Below are 19,967 nucleotides of genomic sequence, written 5' to 3'. Positions count from 1 at the left end.
TGAGGTCGTACAAATTGTTGAGAATTAGCCACCTCGTAAAATTCGTACGAATTCCCGTGAGATCGGGTTGGAACACCACACGATGAGCATGACAGCGTTTACGGAGTTTCGTTAGACGCTCTGAGACACTCATAAATGATGATGGAGAAAGAGCCACAATCGCAACAACTTCAATTTAATTATATATAAATGGATATAGCATTTTAATTTGTGACTTTATGCTAATTTCATAACTATATGCACCAAAAAAAAAGAAATAAGCCAAATACACATTTATCATTTTATTTTAATGAATGTTTACAGATATTTTGCAACAATTTCCTAGGAAGTGATGATTTTGTTCTCTTGAACACATGGGATGGAGACGCTGCTTTATTTGCAGATGTTTTTGTGTGATATTCCAATTTTGTGAATAAATTAAATTCATAACTTTGGATGGGAACAGCTTCTGTCTCAAGATTTTCTCACACATATATTTTTTTTGTTACTCCTTTCTCTATGTTTTATTAGTGGTCAGTGTGTAATAATTGGTCATTTCACCTTTAAGATTAAATTTTAATTTGTGATATCAATGCGATGTGCACCAAAAAAAAAAGAAGCCAAATACACATTTATCATTTTATTTGAATGAATGTTGAAGGGACAAGGAGCAGGAAGTACATCTTTATAGCATTTGCCAATGCAATTCTGAGAACTTAATTCCTGTTCACATTAATGATTATAAGGCACTGGCAGATAATAATCATGTTGCACGTTGCTACTTGGATACCTTGAACTAAACGTGACAAGCTGTTACAGCCGAGTATGATATTTTTAGAACTGAAACATTAAACAGAATGACAACAACATAATGCACCCAAGCTAATGTTGATGGGACATCTTTGCAAACAGATGCTAAGATTAGACTGTCTCCTCTGAAAACATGAAACTGGACAAACTCATGCACACTGACAGTAAAAATAGATACTAGCATATCAAAGACGCAAATGTGATACAAATTACACAAATAACTATATGCTAATTCGACAATAGTGGATAAAACATCAGTATAATTATAATAATAATAATAATGATGTCGTCATTATGTTGAATTGACACATCTAAAGCCTATTTTTTTTCTGATATGTTTTTATGTCAAGGCTTTAACATCTTTTGACACACATATAAACGTAAATCAGGACCGATTAGTGCAAATAATTCACTATTCTCTTGTTTAGGAGCAGATGTTTGAACATTGAGATGAATGAAGTCAATTTTGCATAGCAGGAAATATGTGAGATGTCCTTTATACATTCAAATTGTCATAATCCACAAGCTCAACATTACATAACTGAACCAGATTGATAAAAAACATGTAACATTAAAGCACAATTAAATATGATGTCCAGTGCTGTGGCAAGATTCAGAAAATGCAATCCAGTCCAATTGTAGTGCTTCAACTGGAGTACTATATAAAAACTTATCAGCAACTGAAACACAAGTACGATAAAACGTCTGCAGGAGACAAGGATACATCACATCTATTGCCATTTAAAGTGATTCTGTGATGGAGTAGAATTGAATGAACGATTAGGTGCAGACTTAAGAACAAAATTACTCTGAACATTGAAAACAGGGCTTGCCCTTAATGAATGTAATAATATACAACTAACTTTACAGAATGCTCAAATTACATTTCAGCTTCTGTCCAAACCAAACCTGCAGCATTTGAGACAAGGTACAGTTTGCTGCACGTTGGGAGCAACAATTGATGCAATGTGCATCAACCTCTTTAAAAACAACTAGACACACATTTGACTTTGTAGTCATACGTAGTTACCACATGTACTATGTGATAAGTCAATTGGGTTTCTGATACTTTAAAGAGCCCCAGTCAGAAACCTTCAAAAAACAGAAAAGCTACACTATCACACCTTATCTACACCCAAATGGTACATATTAGTATGCTAGGGTAGTAACATGTACCCTTAAAGTAACACAATGAACTTTTAGGGGTAACACGGAACACAGTTGTCCCTTTAAGGCAGAGGTCTTCAACCCTGCTCCTGGGGACCTGCTCTCCAGCAGAGTTTAGTTCCAACCCTAATCAACCAGCTAATCAAGCTCTTCAGGATCACTTGTAAATAGACAGGAAGGTGTGCTGAAGCAGGTTGGAAATAAAGCATTGAAGCCCCCAGGTGCAGGGTTGAAGACATGTGAAGGCCAAGTATGGTAACCCGTACTCACACACCAGGAGCAGTGGGCAGCCTTTTTTGCGGTGGTGCCCGGGAAGCGATTTGGGGTTATTGCCTTACTCAAGGGTACCCAAGCAATTTCCTGCAAGTATTAAGAATCAAACCCACAACCTTTGGATTATCAGTCTGACTCTCTAACCATTAGGCCACGACTGGCCCCTAGGCCTCTGCTTTAAGGGTATTGCCCTGGAGACAAGCTGTTGTACCCATAAAGGTAAACATTTTGGGCATTTTCTTTTCTGAGAGTAAGACCTACTTAAGGGCAGGGTGTTCTTTATTTTTTTTTGCCATTTTTCCTTTAATGAGATAGGATAGTATAGAACAGGGGTGTCCAATCCTGCTCATGGAGGGCCACTGAGCTAGGGGTAACATGGTACACAGTTGTCCCTTTTAAGACTTAAACCCATACTCCTGGGAACCCGCTGCCCTTCAGTTTAGCTACAACTCCAATTAAACAGACCTGAACAAGCTAATCATGGTCTTACTAGGCATTCTAGAAACTTCCAGGTAGGTGTGTTGTGGCAATTTGGAGCTAAACTCTGCAGGACAGTGGACCTCCAGGACCGAGTTTGGACAACCCTGGTACAGAGAACTGACAGCAAGTGGGAGAGAAATGGGGACAGGATCGGGAAAGGTGAAAGACAGTCTGGACTCAAACTTGGGTTGCCAAAGATCTACATGTCGGAGCACTTCCCGTGAAGTTATCGGCTCTGACATGATTCATTATTTTGAGAGACTATTCATGCATTGCCCTTTTCGTGGTCCCAAAGTTTCAAAGAAATCAAAAGTCTCCCCTGGACTTGAGTTTAAGAATCTCTGCAGCCAGCTGTTGTGCGTCATTCAGCTGTGGGAATATTTCCATAACTTTGTTTACATGATGTGGGTTAAAAATTGCATGAAGCTTCTTCCTAACCTCCTCTCTTTCTTCCTGGAAAGCGCTGGGCTGTGGCATGCCTGAGTGCTGCTGGCTTCCGTAGTCATTGGAAGACCTGTGAGAGCTAGGGCAGGGTAAAGGTTCGGGCAAACTGCTCGCCTGTGGTAAGTAGAGAGGGTAAGACCAGCCCGCATAAGCTGGAAGACTGTAACTCTGGACAGGGTTGGCAAGAGGTAGGGAGCTGTAGGCACTATAGTTGGGATGAAAGTTGGAGTAAGGGCTCATGTTGTCGTAGTAGCGCTGGCCGCTTGCAGGTGTGGTAGGGATACCAGACAACGGTGGATGACTTGATCTCATCCTATGCGAGTCGTCAATGCTCTGGGATAATTCTGAAAACAGGCTTTCATAGGATCCAAGCCCAGAGTCTGAGCTGAAAATGGACGAAGGGTTTGTTGGGAAAGGTGTTTGCAGACTGGTTCTGTCAACCAGAGGACTGTGCTGTCCCACTGGGGCTCTGTTTAAAGGCTTTTTCATGGACAAAATATCATCCCAGTTATTGAGCATGACACCCCTGCTGTCGGAGCTCTTGGGCTCCAATCTGAGCTTCTGTTCAAGTTCTTGCTCCAAGGAGGGAGAACTGGACTCAAACCTGGGGTCATTTCTTGGGTGCATGCCTCTCCCATTTATTCTGCTGTCCTCTTTAGATCCAGACAGTCTGGCATTCTCTCGAAGCTCGTCGGCTAGAGAGCGCTGTGACTGGTTAGTGCGCTCTGGGTGGTAGAACTTGCACTTGATCCCATATGTGCACTTTTTTCCTGAAGGGTAAAAAGACAAAAGTGTTATAAGGTCTATTTCAGGGTTCTTCAAATCCAACCCTTGATTAATTAACAGCCCTAGTATTTGACCTAAGCCTATCAGAGGTCTTCAGTCCAGGTCCTGGAGACCCAACGCCAGGCAGAGTTTAGCTCCAACCCTAAACAAGCAAGACACCCGAGCAAGCTTATCAGGGTCTTCACAGCTACTAGAAAATTACAGGTAGGCGAGTTTGATCAGGATTTGAGCTAAACTCTGCAGAGCAGTGATTTGAGGAACCCTGGTTCATTCACTTCGAGTGTTGACATAAGGAACTTTGAGCTGGTTTTCGGGGTGTTTACACTGCAGGAACCAGGGTCTAAATGAAGTTCCGGGTAAATATTTGAGAGGTAGTACTTTTTCAAAGTTCAGGAACTTTCAGGGGTGGGACTTGGGCGCAGAACATGCTGATTGGTTGAGTTAATGCCGCATTTTGATTTGTTGACTCTATGCAGCATTTTATTTTAACCACCAGATGACGAGGTTCAGGGTTTATTAAGCTTAAATATTGTACATTTTCAGGAACTGTAAAGTAGCACGCAATCTTTTACATACAGTCGGCAACTAGTCATAGTTGGGGGTTGCTGAGGGCAGAGTCGGCGTGGGGGAAAACACAGCGAACATCGTGTGTATTTGAATGTCAAAAACGCCTTATTGCAAGGCATTGACACCTGCCGACCGGCAAGAATACATTGCAAAATTAACTGCAATAGGATATGATTGCCCTCATTTAATTAAAACTGGGTCAATGACCCAACCAAATGGCCGGAGGAGTCGTTTCCAGATATATTCTGTTATCTGGTTAAATCTCCAGGTAAGACATCGCGGTAGCAGTATCATTAGCCTATAACTCAATCATATGTCGCATACTATAACTCCATAAAACCTGGTCACTTACCAATTGTACGTATGCTTCACTCCACTATTGACTATTAATACTTTTATAAAATGGTGATCAGTAGTAAGAAGTTGCCGAGGGACTGTGCTGTCAGGTTCACGGCTGACGTCATTACGTAGCGATTGCCCCATCAAGCCAATCTTCAGGTGATAACGCTAATGTGAATGAGAATCTTGCAGTATTTTAGGATAAAATATTATAGTGATCCTATAGGAATACTGTAGTATTTTGGGACAAACTACAGAAGTACTACAGCGGACATCACAAACATCATAGAAGTATTATAATACAAATCTTGTTGGATTACTATCGTTATTTTTCGTAAGGGAAGTAGACAAATCTGTCCCACTGCCTATGAGTTTAACACGCACTACTATATCACACAGGGATCTACTCACACAGTAATCTCAAAAATGACAAGTCCCTGGAGGCTCACACCAGCACAGAAAACAACACAACAACTATTCAGCATGATTGACGCATGTATTTCAATGTTTGCCCCCACGAGCTAAATTCACACCATGGGGCGTTCCCAGTCCAACCACCTGTATTTATGTCACCAGACTAATTTGTCTAATCTTCAAGGTACTTTAGACTGTGGTAGAAAAGCAGACAGCAACTGGTCTGGGGGAAAAACAGTTCCTGGGACAAATTGTTCCGGATAATTCCAGTGGAAACGCGGCTATAGAGGCCAGAGGTCTGCAATCTTGCTCCTGGAGATAGACTGTCCTGCAAAGCTCAACTCCAATCTGCTCCAACACACCTACCTGTGGCTTTCAAGCAATCCGGAAGACTTTGATTCAGGTGTGTTTGTTTAAAGTTGAAGCTAAACTACAGGAGCTGGACTGAAGACCTCTGATAAAGGGTTAGGTCAAATACTAAGGCTGTCAATTGATTAAAAAATGTAGTGACCTTAAATATTTTAAGAGCACCTATGCTTTATTATTTTAGCTTTCCTTTCCTGGAGTATAGCTGTTTGTGCATGTAAAGGATCTGCAAATTTACAAAGCACAAAGTCCACACTAAAGGAGGTTAATCTATCCAGAAAAAAGAAAACAAAAAAAAAACACATGTCTGAAATGCCTTGCTAGTAATCCTAGGATTATTTCTGCTACTTTGCTACGTCATCATATTACACATATGCACAATTCCCACCTACTAGCTGCTTTGGCCCACCCTCAATAATCTATTGGGTGACTGATTTCACTATGTTGAGGAGCAAAAACATTGACCGCTGGCCAATCAGAGCAGGGCTTTTCGAAAAGGTGGGTAATATTAAATATTACAATTAACAACAGAACCCGAATTATTCAATGTAGTTGCTATATATATATATATATATATATATATGTATCTTTTAGATACAATAATCAACACTCAAAGAAAATAATAAATAGTGTAAATTGCACATATGGCGGGTTTTGCATTGACTTCTAAATCTAATTATAAAGTTAATTTTCTACTCCAATTTTTTTTTTTGAAATATAATCATTTACACAGTGGCTGTCTTAACCTGTTAGTAATTTATTAATAATTGAAAGCATGTGTAGCGCCTCTCTAGTGTGTTGGACTATAACGAAAGGTGGCTATCCTGAGTTCTTTAAATATCTACAATCAAATAAGTGAGGTTATACTAATACATAGTTAATTTCTCTAGTGAACAAACTTGCTGTCGACACTAAATGCCTGAGGTAAATGTAATGCTAAGTAAGATATCAATAAAACAGCTTGAGAATAATATCTTTGTTGAGAGAATAACACTGGTTGAGAGATGTAAACAAATCGATCATTGTCACTTCTTCTGCTTTTTACTGTTAGCAAACTGTGTTGCATTACCGCACACGCCCCCTTCTGGATTGGAGTGCAGGTCGGTATAAGAAAAGCCCTCCGAATTGGAAAAATTTATACTAGCACTAAATACTATAGCCTTTGAATAGTGAATATATTGTTTGTTTTGTTTCCATATCATTGAACAGATTTCACCTTCAAGATTATCACTGGCCTACAGAGTGTTACATTCGGCTTCAATGTCTATGATGGCAGGAAAATCCCTTATTATCAAACATGTGTCATGAGTCATGGGCATGATTGATGACATCCATTTATGACATTGACATTTACGCATTTGGCAGACGCTTTTATCCAAAGCAACTTATGTTTCATTTCATTTTTAAATTCTTATGAGTTCTTGCTTTCCCTGTGAATTTAACGCATCACCCATGTGTTGCAAGCACCAACGCCACTGTTTGGGCTAAAGGAAAGCCTGTAATTTATTATTGGTCTATATTTTGTTTTTATTAATTGCACACAACTGACACATTAACAGGATTCTTAGTGATAAATATTTACCATATGGACAGAGTTGGCGCTTGTGGTCAAGCAACAACGTTTTTTTCCGAAGAAAATTATCCAAGTTGGGTCCGTGACGGCCGAGTGGGTCATCAGGCGGCATGAACCTGTGCAAGACGGAGTTATGATGGTTAGACTAATGCATAGGAATGCGATGACATATTACCAAAAGTATTAGAAGAATTAGAAGTCATAACATACTTGTCATTTACAAAGGAGTACATAAGCAATCGCTCCTCAATGCAACGCTTCCACTCCGGACGCTCACTTTGCAGGTCACGATACGTGTCGTTGGACACTATGATGCCATCCAGGTCATGAGCTAACTTGATAATAAAGCGATCGTCATAGCAGACCACGCGCTTTCCTCCAATCCTCCGTGAAGGTGTAAACACGAGAAACTTCTTCCTTTCCAGCTCTTCCAAAATATGCTGATCTGGAAATAAAGAAATAGTGCAAATTTGATTGTTTTTGTAGACAATTTTTAGGAATAGAGGCTGTATTTCTCATTGCCATATAGGGTTGGAGATTGTTTGAATTTTAATGACTAATCTTAATTTGGATTCCAATATGGTTAAAAAAACAAAACATAGATATCATTGACATTTAGTCTTTTTGCAAAACATTTAAATGTAGCTGAATATCATGAAGCTAAAACACAAGGAGCGTTTGCTTGAGGTTTAAAAATACCATTGGAAAAACTACTAACCAGACTAATGAAAACTTCAAGCATTATTAAAGACAAGTAAACACTCTCTGGGGACTAAGCCCTTGTTGGTCCTTTTTCTCTATTTTTACATTTGGGCTTATAAACTACATGTAATGGAGCTGGAACACTATGTGTTTGGTATCTATGGCTTCAGAAGACCCTAAGCTAACATAAGCATGCATGTAATGTGTTTTTAAAGGAAGTATGAGTGAAAAATGTACAATATAATATAGAATTTCAAAAACGGAAATTCGATTTTTGTCATTTATTTCTGAAAATCGCGCAACAATAGTGAACAGTTTTTTAACAAAACATATATTTGTCACGGCCTATGTAATTGTTAAATAAAATGTGTAGACAACAAACTTTATTTACAAATAGCCCCAGGCATTTTTCTTAGGAATGCTTCGAATTTTCTAAGCAAGCAATGCTTTCTCCTTGTCACTCTCCAATAATTGTTCCAGAGCCTGTTCCACCGTAAATCGTTTACTGCAAGCCATCATATAAGAGCTAAAAAAATAAATAATGCTATAATTGTATGTATATGTGTAACGGAGGCCAGCTAGTAGTTGCTGTGCGAGTAAACCTCACTCCCCGATCTCAATAGGCGCTCTAGCGACAGACGCTAGAGGCTGCAGTCTTTAGCCTCCTTGCTAGCGCGCCGACTCTCACGCCGGAGGCCCGCTCGGAGCGGGTCGAGTTCGACCCGGGTGTGAGGGGTTACATTGGTGCCGTGACCCGGATGAGAGTGAGGTTTAGGGGGGTGAGTGTAACGGAGGCCAGCTAGTAGTTGCTGTGCAAGTAAACCTCACTCCCCGATCTCAATAGGCACTCTAGCGACAGATGCTAGGGGCTGCAGTCTTTAGCCTCCTTGTTAGCGCGCCTGACTCTCATGTCGGAGACCCGGGTTCGAGGCCCGCTCGGAGCGGGTCGAGTTGGACCCGGGTGTGAAGGGGTTACATTGGTGCCGTGACCCGGATGAGAGTGAGGTTTAGGGGGGTGAGTGTAACGGAGGTCAGCTAGTAGTTGCTGTGCGAGTAAACCTCACTCCCCGATCTCAATAGGCGCTCTAGCGACAGACGCTAGAGGCTGCAGTCTTTAGCCTCCTTGCTAGAGCGCCCGACTCTCACGCCGGAGACCCGGGTTCGAGGCCCGCTCGGAGCGGGGCGAGTAGGACCCGGGTGTGAGGGGTTACATTGGTGCCGTGACCCGGATGAGAGTGAGGTTTAGGGGGGTGAGTGTAACGGAGGCCAGCTAGTAGTTGCTGTGCAAGTAAACCTCACTCCCCGATCTCAATAGGCACTCTAGCGACAGATGCTAGGGGCTGCAGTCTTTAGCCTCCTTGTTAGCGCGCCTGACTTTCATGCCGGAGACCCGGGTTCGAGGCCCGCTCGGAGCGGGTCGTGTTGGACCCGGGCGTGAGGGGTTACATATATATATATATATATATATATTATAATTCTTCTGTCTCTCTCTCTCTCAAATGAATCTCAGCGCGCTCTCGCTCCGTAAAGCCTTATTTATACTCGACGTGTCCGCTTTCTGTCCGCTTGTCTCCACCACTCGACGCTGTTTGCGTCATATCCCTTACTATATAGTACCACCCCTTGCAAGGCTACAGAGTCCTCCGATTCACTAGAATATGGCCTGATAACCTTCCCCTGATTCCCATTAAGAAAATTATTTCTCCATCGGCAATTTTTCCATTGGTTGTTGCTCGTGAATCCGCCAAACAACATCGATTTCATTGGCCTTTGACTGTGTGTTTACGGGTATCACTGTTTTCAGTGGAATCTGAGGAGGACGGCAAAAAAGACCACACCTCTCATATTTGTAAAAGTATGTCATTTTGGGCTGTACCGCCCGATCCGAAAAAGTTTTTATAGATACAACTGAACAAAGATACGACTGAAATACAGTGTTTTAAGATTTTCAGTGTTCAGGTACAAAAAATGTAATCAAATGTCCAATAATACTGCACTTATTAAATAAAATATACATTACAAATTTTATTCGGTAAAGAACGAGTTAATTTTCTCTTTGTCTTTTGTCGTTTGATTAGTGTTATTATAGAGACGGCAGCAGGAATATTAGAGCTGTCTCTTTAAGAGTTGCCCATACATATATACCTGTATAGTTATATACAGTATTTGTTATACATTGTTATATACAGTATATATATATATATATTTGGATTCCTTTGTGAGCATATATATATATGTATGTATATATATATGACCTCAAGTATGGATTTCGATTTCCATTCCTCTTGCCATGAGACATTATTTACCAATTGCTGACAGAAGGATCACACCACCATCAAATAAAAAAAATTATGACTGTATGAATAAAAATATTCAACTTAAACACTTTAAGTGTTTTTTTAAGATGCTGTCACAATCGTGTGACTCATGTCCTGTTTCATGTGTACTTGATCAATGTGCACTTACTTAATTAATGACATAAATGCTAAAAAAATAATGATTCTCTACATTACAGATACAAAACAAAAGGTTATTTCCCTCCATTAGCATTTAATATCCACCACAAGTGACCATATCAAATGCTGCTTTGGGGAAGTTATAAACCACAAGACCCCTTAGATCTAACACAGGCTATCAGTTGTGAAACAGGAAAGAGGCACTGGATTAAAGATTCAGCGTCAAACTGTGGCAACAGGGAAAGCTCTTGAACTTCCTGGTGGGGAATTCCCAAGCGAGACCTGCAGGAAACTTAACTCTTCCTTATTATCCTAGTTTTGTTATTCTCTCGCCAGAATTGACTTGAGGAATCCGAGCAGGGGCGTTCACAACAGAAGAGAGATAGACCAGGGACATAAACAAGTACATTATCATCAACTACAACAACACCTCAGGGCTGTTAAACTAAACATCAGTGTTTCTAAAGTCCTAAATCAAAGGTCATGTTGTACTAGTACCAAGATGTACAGAGGGACTGTTTTGCAACAAACTATTGAACAGAACAGTTACATTTTTACAAAATGCTGCAATAGTTGAAAATACGACGAGCTGAGATGTTATTTTTTGGTATCATTATTACAAAATATAACAAAGTGAAGTTCACGCTTAAAACAAGCAAGCAAAAAAAAAAAAAAAACAATTGCCAGTGGATAATATAAATAAACTTCATTCAAGCACACACACTGCTCAAAAGTTTGGGGTCAGCAAGATATTTTTGGAAAGAAATGTGTAGTCATATTTTTGTGTAAACCGATGAATAGAAAGTTTAATCACCTGCCTATCACTTTTGATCCATTCAATGCAAGTGTGGATTTCTTTAGAGAAAAACTCCCTGGCCCCAAACATTCAGTCTGCAGTTAGATAGACTGGTTTCTCGGAAAAGCGAAAACACCCGTGATGACTCATTTTTACCAGAGGTGGTGAGGGAGTGTCTCTACCTGAAATAGGTACATCAGGCCTGGGCTGCTCTTTTCTCCAGGAAGGCACAAACACAGTGATATTTCTGTGTCCTCGGTCAAGGAAGTAGTTAACTGCCAGCTCAATCCCTCGGCATGAGAACACTTCCTTGTTCCCATGACTGAAAGAGAACAAGAGAGACAGTAAGAGAGAGTAATTTAAAAATAAATTAACAAACATTCACTTTACAGCAAAAATGCATTCAGCATCTCTAACAAAGCACAACATTTCTTTATAATAGTCTGCATAGTTATAATATAAAAATTCAAATTCAATTCTCTCTTGTACTACATCCCGACCAACTTCACCTCCTATTTTTTTCCTTTCTTGTCAGATAAACAGCCATACGTGCTTTTCCAATTGCAAAGTTAACGAGGTGCCTTTTTTTCTATTTTTTCCCCAAAAAACATGAAGAAAAGAAAGAAAAAGAAATTATATATATATATATATATATATATACATATTTTGGTTTTTTTGGGGGTGGGTCTCTCTCTCTCTCCTCTCCTCTCTCTCTGTATTAATCTGGCATATGGCACAAATCATTAAATATGCATGTTAAACTGCTGGTCTATTCACACGTTAAGGTCCCTCTGGGGTTTGGTCACGTACTGCTGCTTTTTCACCATGAATGTCACATTTCTAAGATGCACGTGTCAGATTAAAAAACATTTTCACAAGTGTCTTCCGAGTCCTGTGTGAACCTGAATGTGTGCATGTATAAATAATACACATATATATATATATATTAGGTGTGTAACTGTACACAAATATCACTGTTCGGTACGTTTTCGATACAGCAGAAAGAAAGAAAATTTGTTAAAAAATTTTTTTTTTTTTAAATAGGTTTGAGTTTTCCAACATCTGGAAACTTTCAGGTTTATAAATGGGAGTTATCTTTGAAGGATGAACAAAAATAACTTTTAAATATACATTTATTTATATAATATTTGAGTTTTGAAGTGCTGGAAAAAGATGTGTGAAGTACTAGAAAGCATTTTACTATTCCAGCCAAACTGGTTACAGTTAGTGTTTCTATATTAAATTCATGGTGAATGTTGCTGGTCTGTGGACGTAAAGTATTACTAGTTCATTCACGGCACAATGTTTCTCCTGGTTTCCACGTCAGCGCTGATTGATCTAATAGAGATCTACGGTTAATAACGTAGAGAAATGTGAATGTTTGTCACTAGATCTCGCAGCGATGTTATCACTTCAGTGGCGAATTCAAATGTTTTCTTTACTGGATCTCTGTGCAGTAACAGTGTCGCTCGATCGCGATCGGCTCGCGCTGCACAGATGTTGCTGGTCCGAACTGATAAACGATCCGTGAAGCACATAACGAGTAGCGCAGTTTCGTTTTGCTGTCATTACGCTTGCCATATGATGTTGCGCAACGTTGTGGTGGCCGCGCCAGCGCGAATCTTGTCGGCAGGAAAAATGGTCCAAGCAATCGTTCGGTTTGTATGCGCACCGAACTGGAAACCTCGAACCGAAAAGGTTCAATACGAAAACATGTACTGTTACACCGCTAATATATATATATATATATATATGAAGAGTTCAGACGCAAAAGCCTCCTAAGTGCCATTTGAAATTTTCTTCTAGAATGATCATTTTTATCAAGCTTTAAGTTCAGTAATTCCACTTAAATGGCAATGAAGATGACCTATTAATTGTCATTTAAGTAAAATGATTGAATTTAAATATAAAAGCTTGATAAAATCTAGATCATTCTAGAAGAAAATTTCAAATAGCACTTAAGAGGCTTTTGCATCTGAACTCTTCATATATATATATATATATATATATATATATATATATATATATATATATATATATATATATAATTAATAGTCTTAGCATGTTATTGTTACTGCAAATCTTACTGTATTTGGATAGATTAGATCTGCTAGGGCAGGTGGAGCTGGGGAGGTGAAGGGGTTCAACACACTGCAGGACTCGCTTACACAAACACTGAACCACACCATTCAAATGTTGAGCAAGAATCTCATTGGCTGCAGGATCAGCAGAGGCCAATCGGCATGATGAAATGTTGTGAGTGTGCGTCAAATTGAGTATCATGATCGAACTCAGAAGGCCCGATGAACCTAAAATAATTAATTCCCGCTCTGGAAATTGGAATAGCTTAAGGAAATAATGCATGTCGGAGCAAGCTAAAACACACGCTGATTTGCATAACCACAAAACAGAAAACTACAAGACAACTGGAATGCGCACCGCACTTGCTGAAAGATGCCTGTCAGAGATGTTTGATAAAGAAAACCGAGATGGAAATGATGACGTACATACAAAACTGCAATTTTCGTTACGTCATGTTGTTATAACAAATATCAATGCATCAGCAGCCTTTCACATATAGTCTTTGTAAAGCGTTGCATTCAGGGAAAAATCTCTTCCACAGAATTCCCTACTGTGACATTTGCAGAAAGCGTGACCAAAAATGTCACTGGGTATGTCGAGTAGACCTATCTTACTGGATGTGAAAAGGTTAAATAGTATTTGCATATTGGAGAACAGAAAGACATGGACAAAGAGGAAGTGAAAAGCTTTTCAAAAGAAGCAGGTTTAAGGTTAATGCCCTGAGGCAACGTGAGCAATTCAGCATGGGAAGTGGTAACTACTATAAACAAACTACTTTCTACTTTTGATCTGAATTATAATACAAATACAAATAATGAGCCATCAACCATTTTGCATGTGCATTTATGCAAGTATTTGGCGATATTCCCTTTTTTAAGGGATTACAACAATCTGAGGTGGACCGACATTTATAAAAAAAAAAGTAAAAGCCTTGCACAGTTTGGGAAAAGTTCATTCATCCAGTACTTCCCTTTGTAACCGCAACTTGTTGATACTGTTAAAGAGTAAGAGAATTCATACGGAAAGACTATTGAAAGCCGAGCGGATTCCTCACCTCATGGCCACGTTACTGCCATCGATGACTATCGGCTTCAGGTCACTTTCAGGCTCACTGTTGTCCTCCGGCGTTGACCCCTGACCCCGGGATGAGCTCCCCCCCCACTGGGGCAAGCCATCATCACTGTCGGAGCTGGAGGAGGGCACGGTCTTCGCCCCGGACCGCACCAGTTCACCCAGCACAGCGTTGGTGTCCGTCCCCAGTCCCAGCTTCCTCAGCGCGGCCTTCACCTCCTCCGGAGAGTAGCCCAGCTTACGGAAGAAGTCCACCTTGGTCTGCAGGTCGTGTGTGTCCCGGCTCAGGCTCGCGGGCGGATGCTGGAAACACCTCGACTGCTGCATGCTGGCGTCTGACGGGGGTGTGTTTCAGTGGAGGAGCCCCTGTGTCGTCCGTGTGCTGCACACACATGTTGCTCTCGCTTTCGAATCAGGCTGGAACAGCAACAAGTAAATGCTCTTTAAAATGAATGCTATGAATTCTAATTAAACATGGTATAATTACATAAATTATCTTATATATATAGATGCCTGTACTAGATATTCTCCATAAATTCATTTATTCATTCTTTCAGGTCATCAATCATAAAATTGTTTTTTTTTTTTTGTTTTAAATCACAATGGTTCAGTGCATGCAAAATACACATATTAAATATTAAATATGTAACAATTACATAAATGACTTTTACAGTTGATGCAAAAGTTGATTGTACTTAATTTTGTGCAGCATTAACTTGCCATTTTGCTCATTTTATTTTAAATATACATGTAGTGTCTATCTTGATTTAGGAGAGAGAGAGTCAGATTGACAGGTCTCACTTTATATTAAGTGGCTTTAAGTACTATGTACTTACATTGAAGTTACTACTTTGATACATTGGACTTATTGTGTACATACATGTTTTTACATTGTACTTATATTTTGAAAATACCTGCATGTAATTACAGCTGTAATTAATTCATGTAATTACATTTGTAATTACACAGTTGATCCTTCCCTTACACCTCTGCCCACCATGATACCTACCCATACCACCACACCTGTCCCTAACCACACCTGTCCCTAACCATATATATATATATATATATATATATATGCCTACACAGATATTATTCATAAATGAATTCATCCATTCTTTCAAGTCATCAATAATTAAAAAATAAATAAGATAAAGATAGAATTGATTTTTTTTTTTTATCATAATGCTCCAGTGCATGCAAAATACACACGATGCAAAAAGAATGATATATTATCGATAGATCATGACAACATGTATACATTACTTTAACTCATTAAAATAAGTTAAGTGATAAGTTAGAGTCAAGTCAGTTTAATGTCATTTAAGTTACGACTCAAACAGCTTAGTTGATTGTACTTAGAAAAGCAGCATTGACTTGCTATTTTGCTAACTTTTATTTTAAATATACGTTCAATTTATGTGTATTGTCTTTCTTGATATATTTGGACGTGTAGAAAATGGCTTTGAAATCCACTCCCAGACTGTGTGAGGGGCTCAGGCAAAATCAGTTTGTTGTCTTCCTCTTTATTAATTATGTTCGACTAATTTGCATTCGATTTCACTAATTGGAGCAAAATTAAAAATGTAGGGATTTGATGCAGTGATAAAGTAGGGGTGAACTTTCTACGCTGAAGCAGTGATAGCCTGTCTATCTGATTAAATAAGAGACAATATATAGAGCATTTAACAATAGTAAACTATACATTTAACAAACAATACTAAACTCTACGCTTCTTGTCAACCGCGCGCGCTCGTGCTCGCCTTCTCCGGCCTCTTCGGTAAAAACACCGGCTGGATTTTTGTTTAATACTTATCTAACAGTAATACTAATACTAATACTTGAGGAAGCTAGTTTTAAAATAAGAATAATAAATCGTTGCTGTCACGTAAACAAATGACAGAGTTTACCTGTCTTTAGCTGTCAATAAACACCATTTATATAATAGAGTAACCCAGACTTACCATATTCCCCAAATGACGAGTCCAGTGATCGATAACGCGCATCTGTGAGGATTTTGAAGAACTGGTCTGGTGTTCAATGACGTGTTTCAGTGTAACACCTTTACTGTACTTCCTGTTTCAGGTGTGACTCCTCCCCAGAGAGAGAGAGAGAAAGAGAGAGAGAGAGAGAGGATTACACTGGCAAATTATCACCTTTACATGAATTAGTTTACTTTTATATTCCTATTTTCTCAACTTAATTCATTTTCTGTTAGATTTTTTTATTCTGTCTTTCATCTTCATCTCCTTTATTTCTGTTTTAGCACTTTATTTGTCCTTTTTCGTGATTGATCTTTTTTCCTCACCAGGCTTTGGTAAAACTGTAAATGTGGAAGATCAGTCATCGCTGAATCTGATTCTCGGACAGAGAGTTTTCTGTGTTGTTATTATTATGTTTATAATTGACATTAATTACAATACTAATTCTCAGATACTTATTAGCATCTATTTTTGGGATCATTTTAAGCTAGCAATGTATATCACTGATACATATAACCAACTGACAGGGTGGTATACAATAAATTAAATTAACTTAGGATCTTGAAATAAGTTGGAATTTTTTTTCCAACTTTCCTTTTTGCATTAAAATTTTTGCATAAAATTTACATTTATGTGTGTGAAACCTGCCAAAACGAAATGTGATCATATGGGCAGTAGCGGTTCTAGGCACGGGCGAACCGGGCAGTCGCCCGGGGCGGCATCTCTTCATGTCACATGGGGGGCGGCACGAGCAGTTAAAAAAAATCCTCTGTCCCGCTAAGGTTTTCTATTTTGTATCATTTCAATTCAATTATTGGCAATGGCGCCCCTGCTTGCGGAGAAGGTGCCGTGCACAGAAGCGATATCAAGGGGAAGGGGGTCTCTTGATTAGTTCACGTATCGCGTCTTTTGCGCGCTCGAGGTCGTTATTTCAAATAGGCGATTAGGCGCACGGGAAGCGCGCTCATTACGCGCTCGCGGGAGGCGCGCTCATAATCTTTTCAGCATGGGAGTGCACGTGCACCCAAACACTTGGGTGTTTTTCTCTTCTCCGTAAAGAAATCTTTTAGCAGAGCTTCAGCAAGCGTTTTTCTGTGGTGGAAATACATTCGCTACTAAAACTTCTTTGCCATTGTGGAGAGCGCAGTGCATGGTTGTATAGCAACGACAGCCATGGGCAAATCGGTCCGAATTTTACTATTAATAATAAAAGATCAGCTACTGTGCATTATAAATGTCAGGAATGTATCTTTATTGACTCATTCTTTTTATAGAGATGATTGAATGCTGAAATATGAGGTTTATATATTTTTTAAATCTTTTGTGTTAACCTTTTTTTTAAGTTTAGTAGGTAAGATAAAAGACACTCCTTTAAAACAAATCTTTAATATTATTAACTTGGTGAATTGATTTCATTGTGTATTAGGCTTTTTGAACAAGATTCTGTGTGTGATCATGTTGGTCACTATATTCATGAAATGAAAATAATTTACATAATGGTCAACTTTATGTGTTTTTATAGTAGCCAATAATATGCAAAGTACAATTTTCTATTTTCTAAATAATCTCTGATTCTGTCCTTTTCTCTGACATTTTAAGAGTGACATAGGGCTACAAAAGCAATAACCAATGCGCTAATGGTTACTTCCTCCCTTTAAAGTTAGATAAATCTAGCAAAATAACTGGATTCTATTAACTGTGTTTTTCAAATGAACGGAATGTGATTTTATTTTTGGTTTAGTTTTTTTTTTTTTTTTTTTTGGTCGGTTGGTTGGTTGCCCAGCGGGCACCTTGACGTCAATTTGACATCAACAAATAGTCAAGATTTTGACCACCATGTATAACATGCATGAATATGAATATTTTCATTATATTTTGTAATTATTACCTTGTGGTTGTAAAGAGGCCAAACAAAGGTATAAATCTGACATGTTTTTTCTTGTCCCTACATCTCAGGTCAATATCATTGACATTAAATCGATGTTGATTTGATGTCAGGAATTAAAACGTCAATTTGATGTGAAATGTATATCAAAACGATGTCTGAAAAAGTATATTTATTACTCACTGTAAATCAATGCGACTAATTTTCAACATCTAAAAGACCGATCTTGAAAGTTGTAGGTCTATGTATTTTGCATTTTTATTTTATTTAAATCCTAGCTAGTTTAATTCAGTTCTTGATTAAAATGACAGCAGACACTATAATTGCATATACTATAAAAGGTAAATTTAATCTGACATTGAAGCTGATTTTTAAAATGATCATCATCGACTACAAATTGACTACAAAAAGACGTCACATCCTGGTCATATCGCGCGGAAAAGTAGAAGATTTGCATAACCGCCCTCACTCACACGTCTGCTCACTGCCAGAGAGATCGTCGATTTCAATTTTAAAAAATACTCCTCTTTCAACTCTTGGTAAGTAACCAGCTAGCATGCTATTGTTGTTATTATGTTAATACACCATCTTATACATAGGCTACTTAATCTGATTGGGTGTAATTGTCAGAAATATGTCGAATAATTCCACAGCCTTGCCCTTTACCTGAGCGAGTTAGCTTGCTAATTTAACCGGAGATTAGCTTAACTGTAACGTTGACATTCTGGTATGATGGAAGAAGTGTCTTCCTGTCTGCCATCGTATGATTTTAAAAGTGTGTGTGTGTGTGTGTGTGCGTGTGCGTGCGTGTGTGTGCGTGTGTGTGTGTGTGTGTGTGTGTGTGTGTGTGTGTGTGTGTGTGGAAAAATGTCGATTTTACTGGTTTTCTGGGGCCAAACCGACCGGCGACGATATTTACTGTCGATTCGAATTTGTTGGTTTAAAAGTGGACATTTCAAGCTTTAGCCCGTTACAAGGCTAACGTTAGAGATGACAAATTAACAATGATAGTAAAATGATATCCTAAGCATGTGAAATGTTTTAATTTTTTTTTCCAGCGTAACTTAACGTTAAGTTACCAGCCCCAGATCTGTCACTGATTTGAATAAGAGGTAAGTTGCAATGGTAGTATCCATATAACGTTACTGTCCTAAAAATATTCCTTTCCCAATGTAAGAGAAAAGTAAGTGTGTTCTTCTAAACAAAAATAGCTGCTGCATTGATTTTTTTTTTTTTTTTAAATTTTAAAAATTTTCAAATTTTTTGTTTGTATAGAATATGATGTCTTGCTCTCTTTGGTCTGACATTCAGAGTTCCAAAAACGACTCCGCTTCAACAGCTTAACAGACAGCTAACCAGCGAGGAAAAACGAAAACTCATGGTAGGTTACTATGAAAAAGTAAAACAAACATTTGCTAACAGATGCAATTATTAGACATACAATATCTTATTCACATATTCTTGTTCCTCATATACATTTCTGCATATTTGCTAAATTATTCCTTCAGACAGCTCTGATGTCAAATTGGTGCAGCTATTGGTTGAAATCTCGAAGGGTGTCTCGCCCTGGGTGTAATTCAAAGTAGAACCGCCACTGCATATGGGAGGTGTTTTTATAAACGTACCTTATATCATATTTTATGATCATGACATAATGCTTTTTTATCAAAGCAACTGCGGGTTATATTACACTTATGAGGGAGAGAGAGAGACAGACAGAGAGAGAGAGAGAGATAAGCATCAAATGTATTTGAGAAATGACATTATCGGGTGATTTGTGTCTCATGTGATTCCC

The 19,967-nt window shown here is 38.7% G+C and overlaps 1 protein-coding gene and 1 long non-coding RNA gene across 4 annotated transcripts; one reads left to right on the top strand and one right to left on the bottom strand.

Annotated features, from left to right (window-relative positions):
- Positions 1-606: 606 nt before the first annotated feature.
- zc3h12aa (zinc finger CCCH-type containing 12Aa) lies at positions 607-16,421 on the bottom strand. Its single transcript, XM_039651290.2, has 6 exons — positions 16,270-16,421; positions 14,289-14,722; positions 11,335-11,474; positions 7,409-7,643; positions 7,208-7,314; positions 607-3,923 (listed from the first exon to the last, which is right to left on the bottom strand). Exons 2-6 carry the CDS (start codon positions 14,630-14,632, stop codon positions 3,016-3,018), a joined length of 1,734 nt encoding a protein of 577 aa, XP_039507224.2. The 5' UTR covers positions 14,633-14,722; positions 16,270-16,421; the 3' UTR covers positions 607-3,015.
- Positions 16,422-18,072: 1,651 nt separating this feature from the next.
- LOC148976914 (uncharacterized) lies at positions 18,073-19,708 on the top strand. Of its 3 annotated transcripts, none has more exons than XR_016145847.1 (4): positions 18,073-18,711; positions 19,231-19,284; positions 19,448-19,553; positions 19,681-19,708. It is a non-coding gene; the product is annotated as an uncharacterized LOC148976914 (long non-coding RNA). The 3 variants fall into 3 exon arrangements; XR_016145849.1 differs by having other exon boundaries at positions 19,484-19,553; positions 19,681-19,700; XR_016145848.1 differs by lacking the exon at positions 19,681-19,708 and having other exon boundaries at positions 19,484-19,673.
- Positions 19,709-19,967: the final 259 nt, after the last annotated feature.

The sequence above is a fragment of the Pimephales promelas genome, chromosome 12, assembly GCF_988280905.1.
Source record: "Pimephales promelas chromosome 12, fPimPro1.hap1.1, whole genome shotgun sequence".
Taxonomy (NCBI): Eukaryota; Metazoa; Chordata; class Actinopteri; order Cypriniformes; family Leuciscidae; genus Pimephales; species Pimephales promelas.
This window is presented reverse-complemented; position numbering and strand designations above follow the sequence as displayed.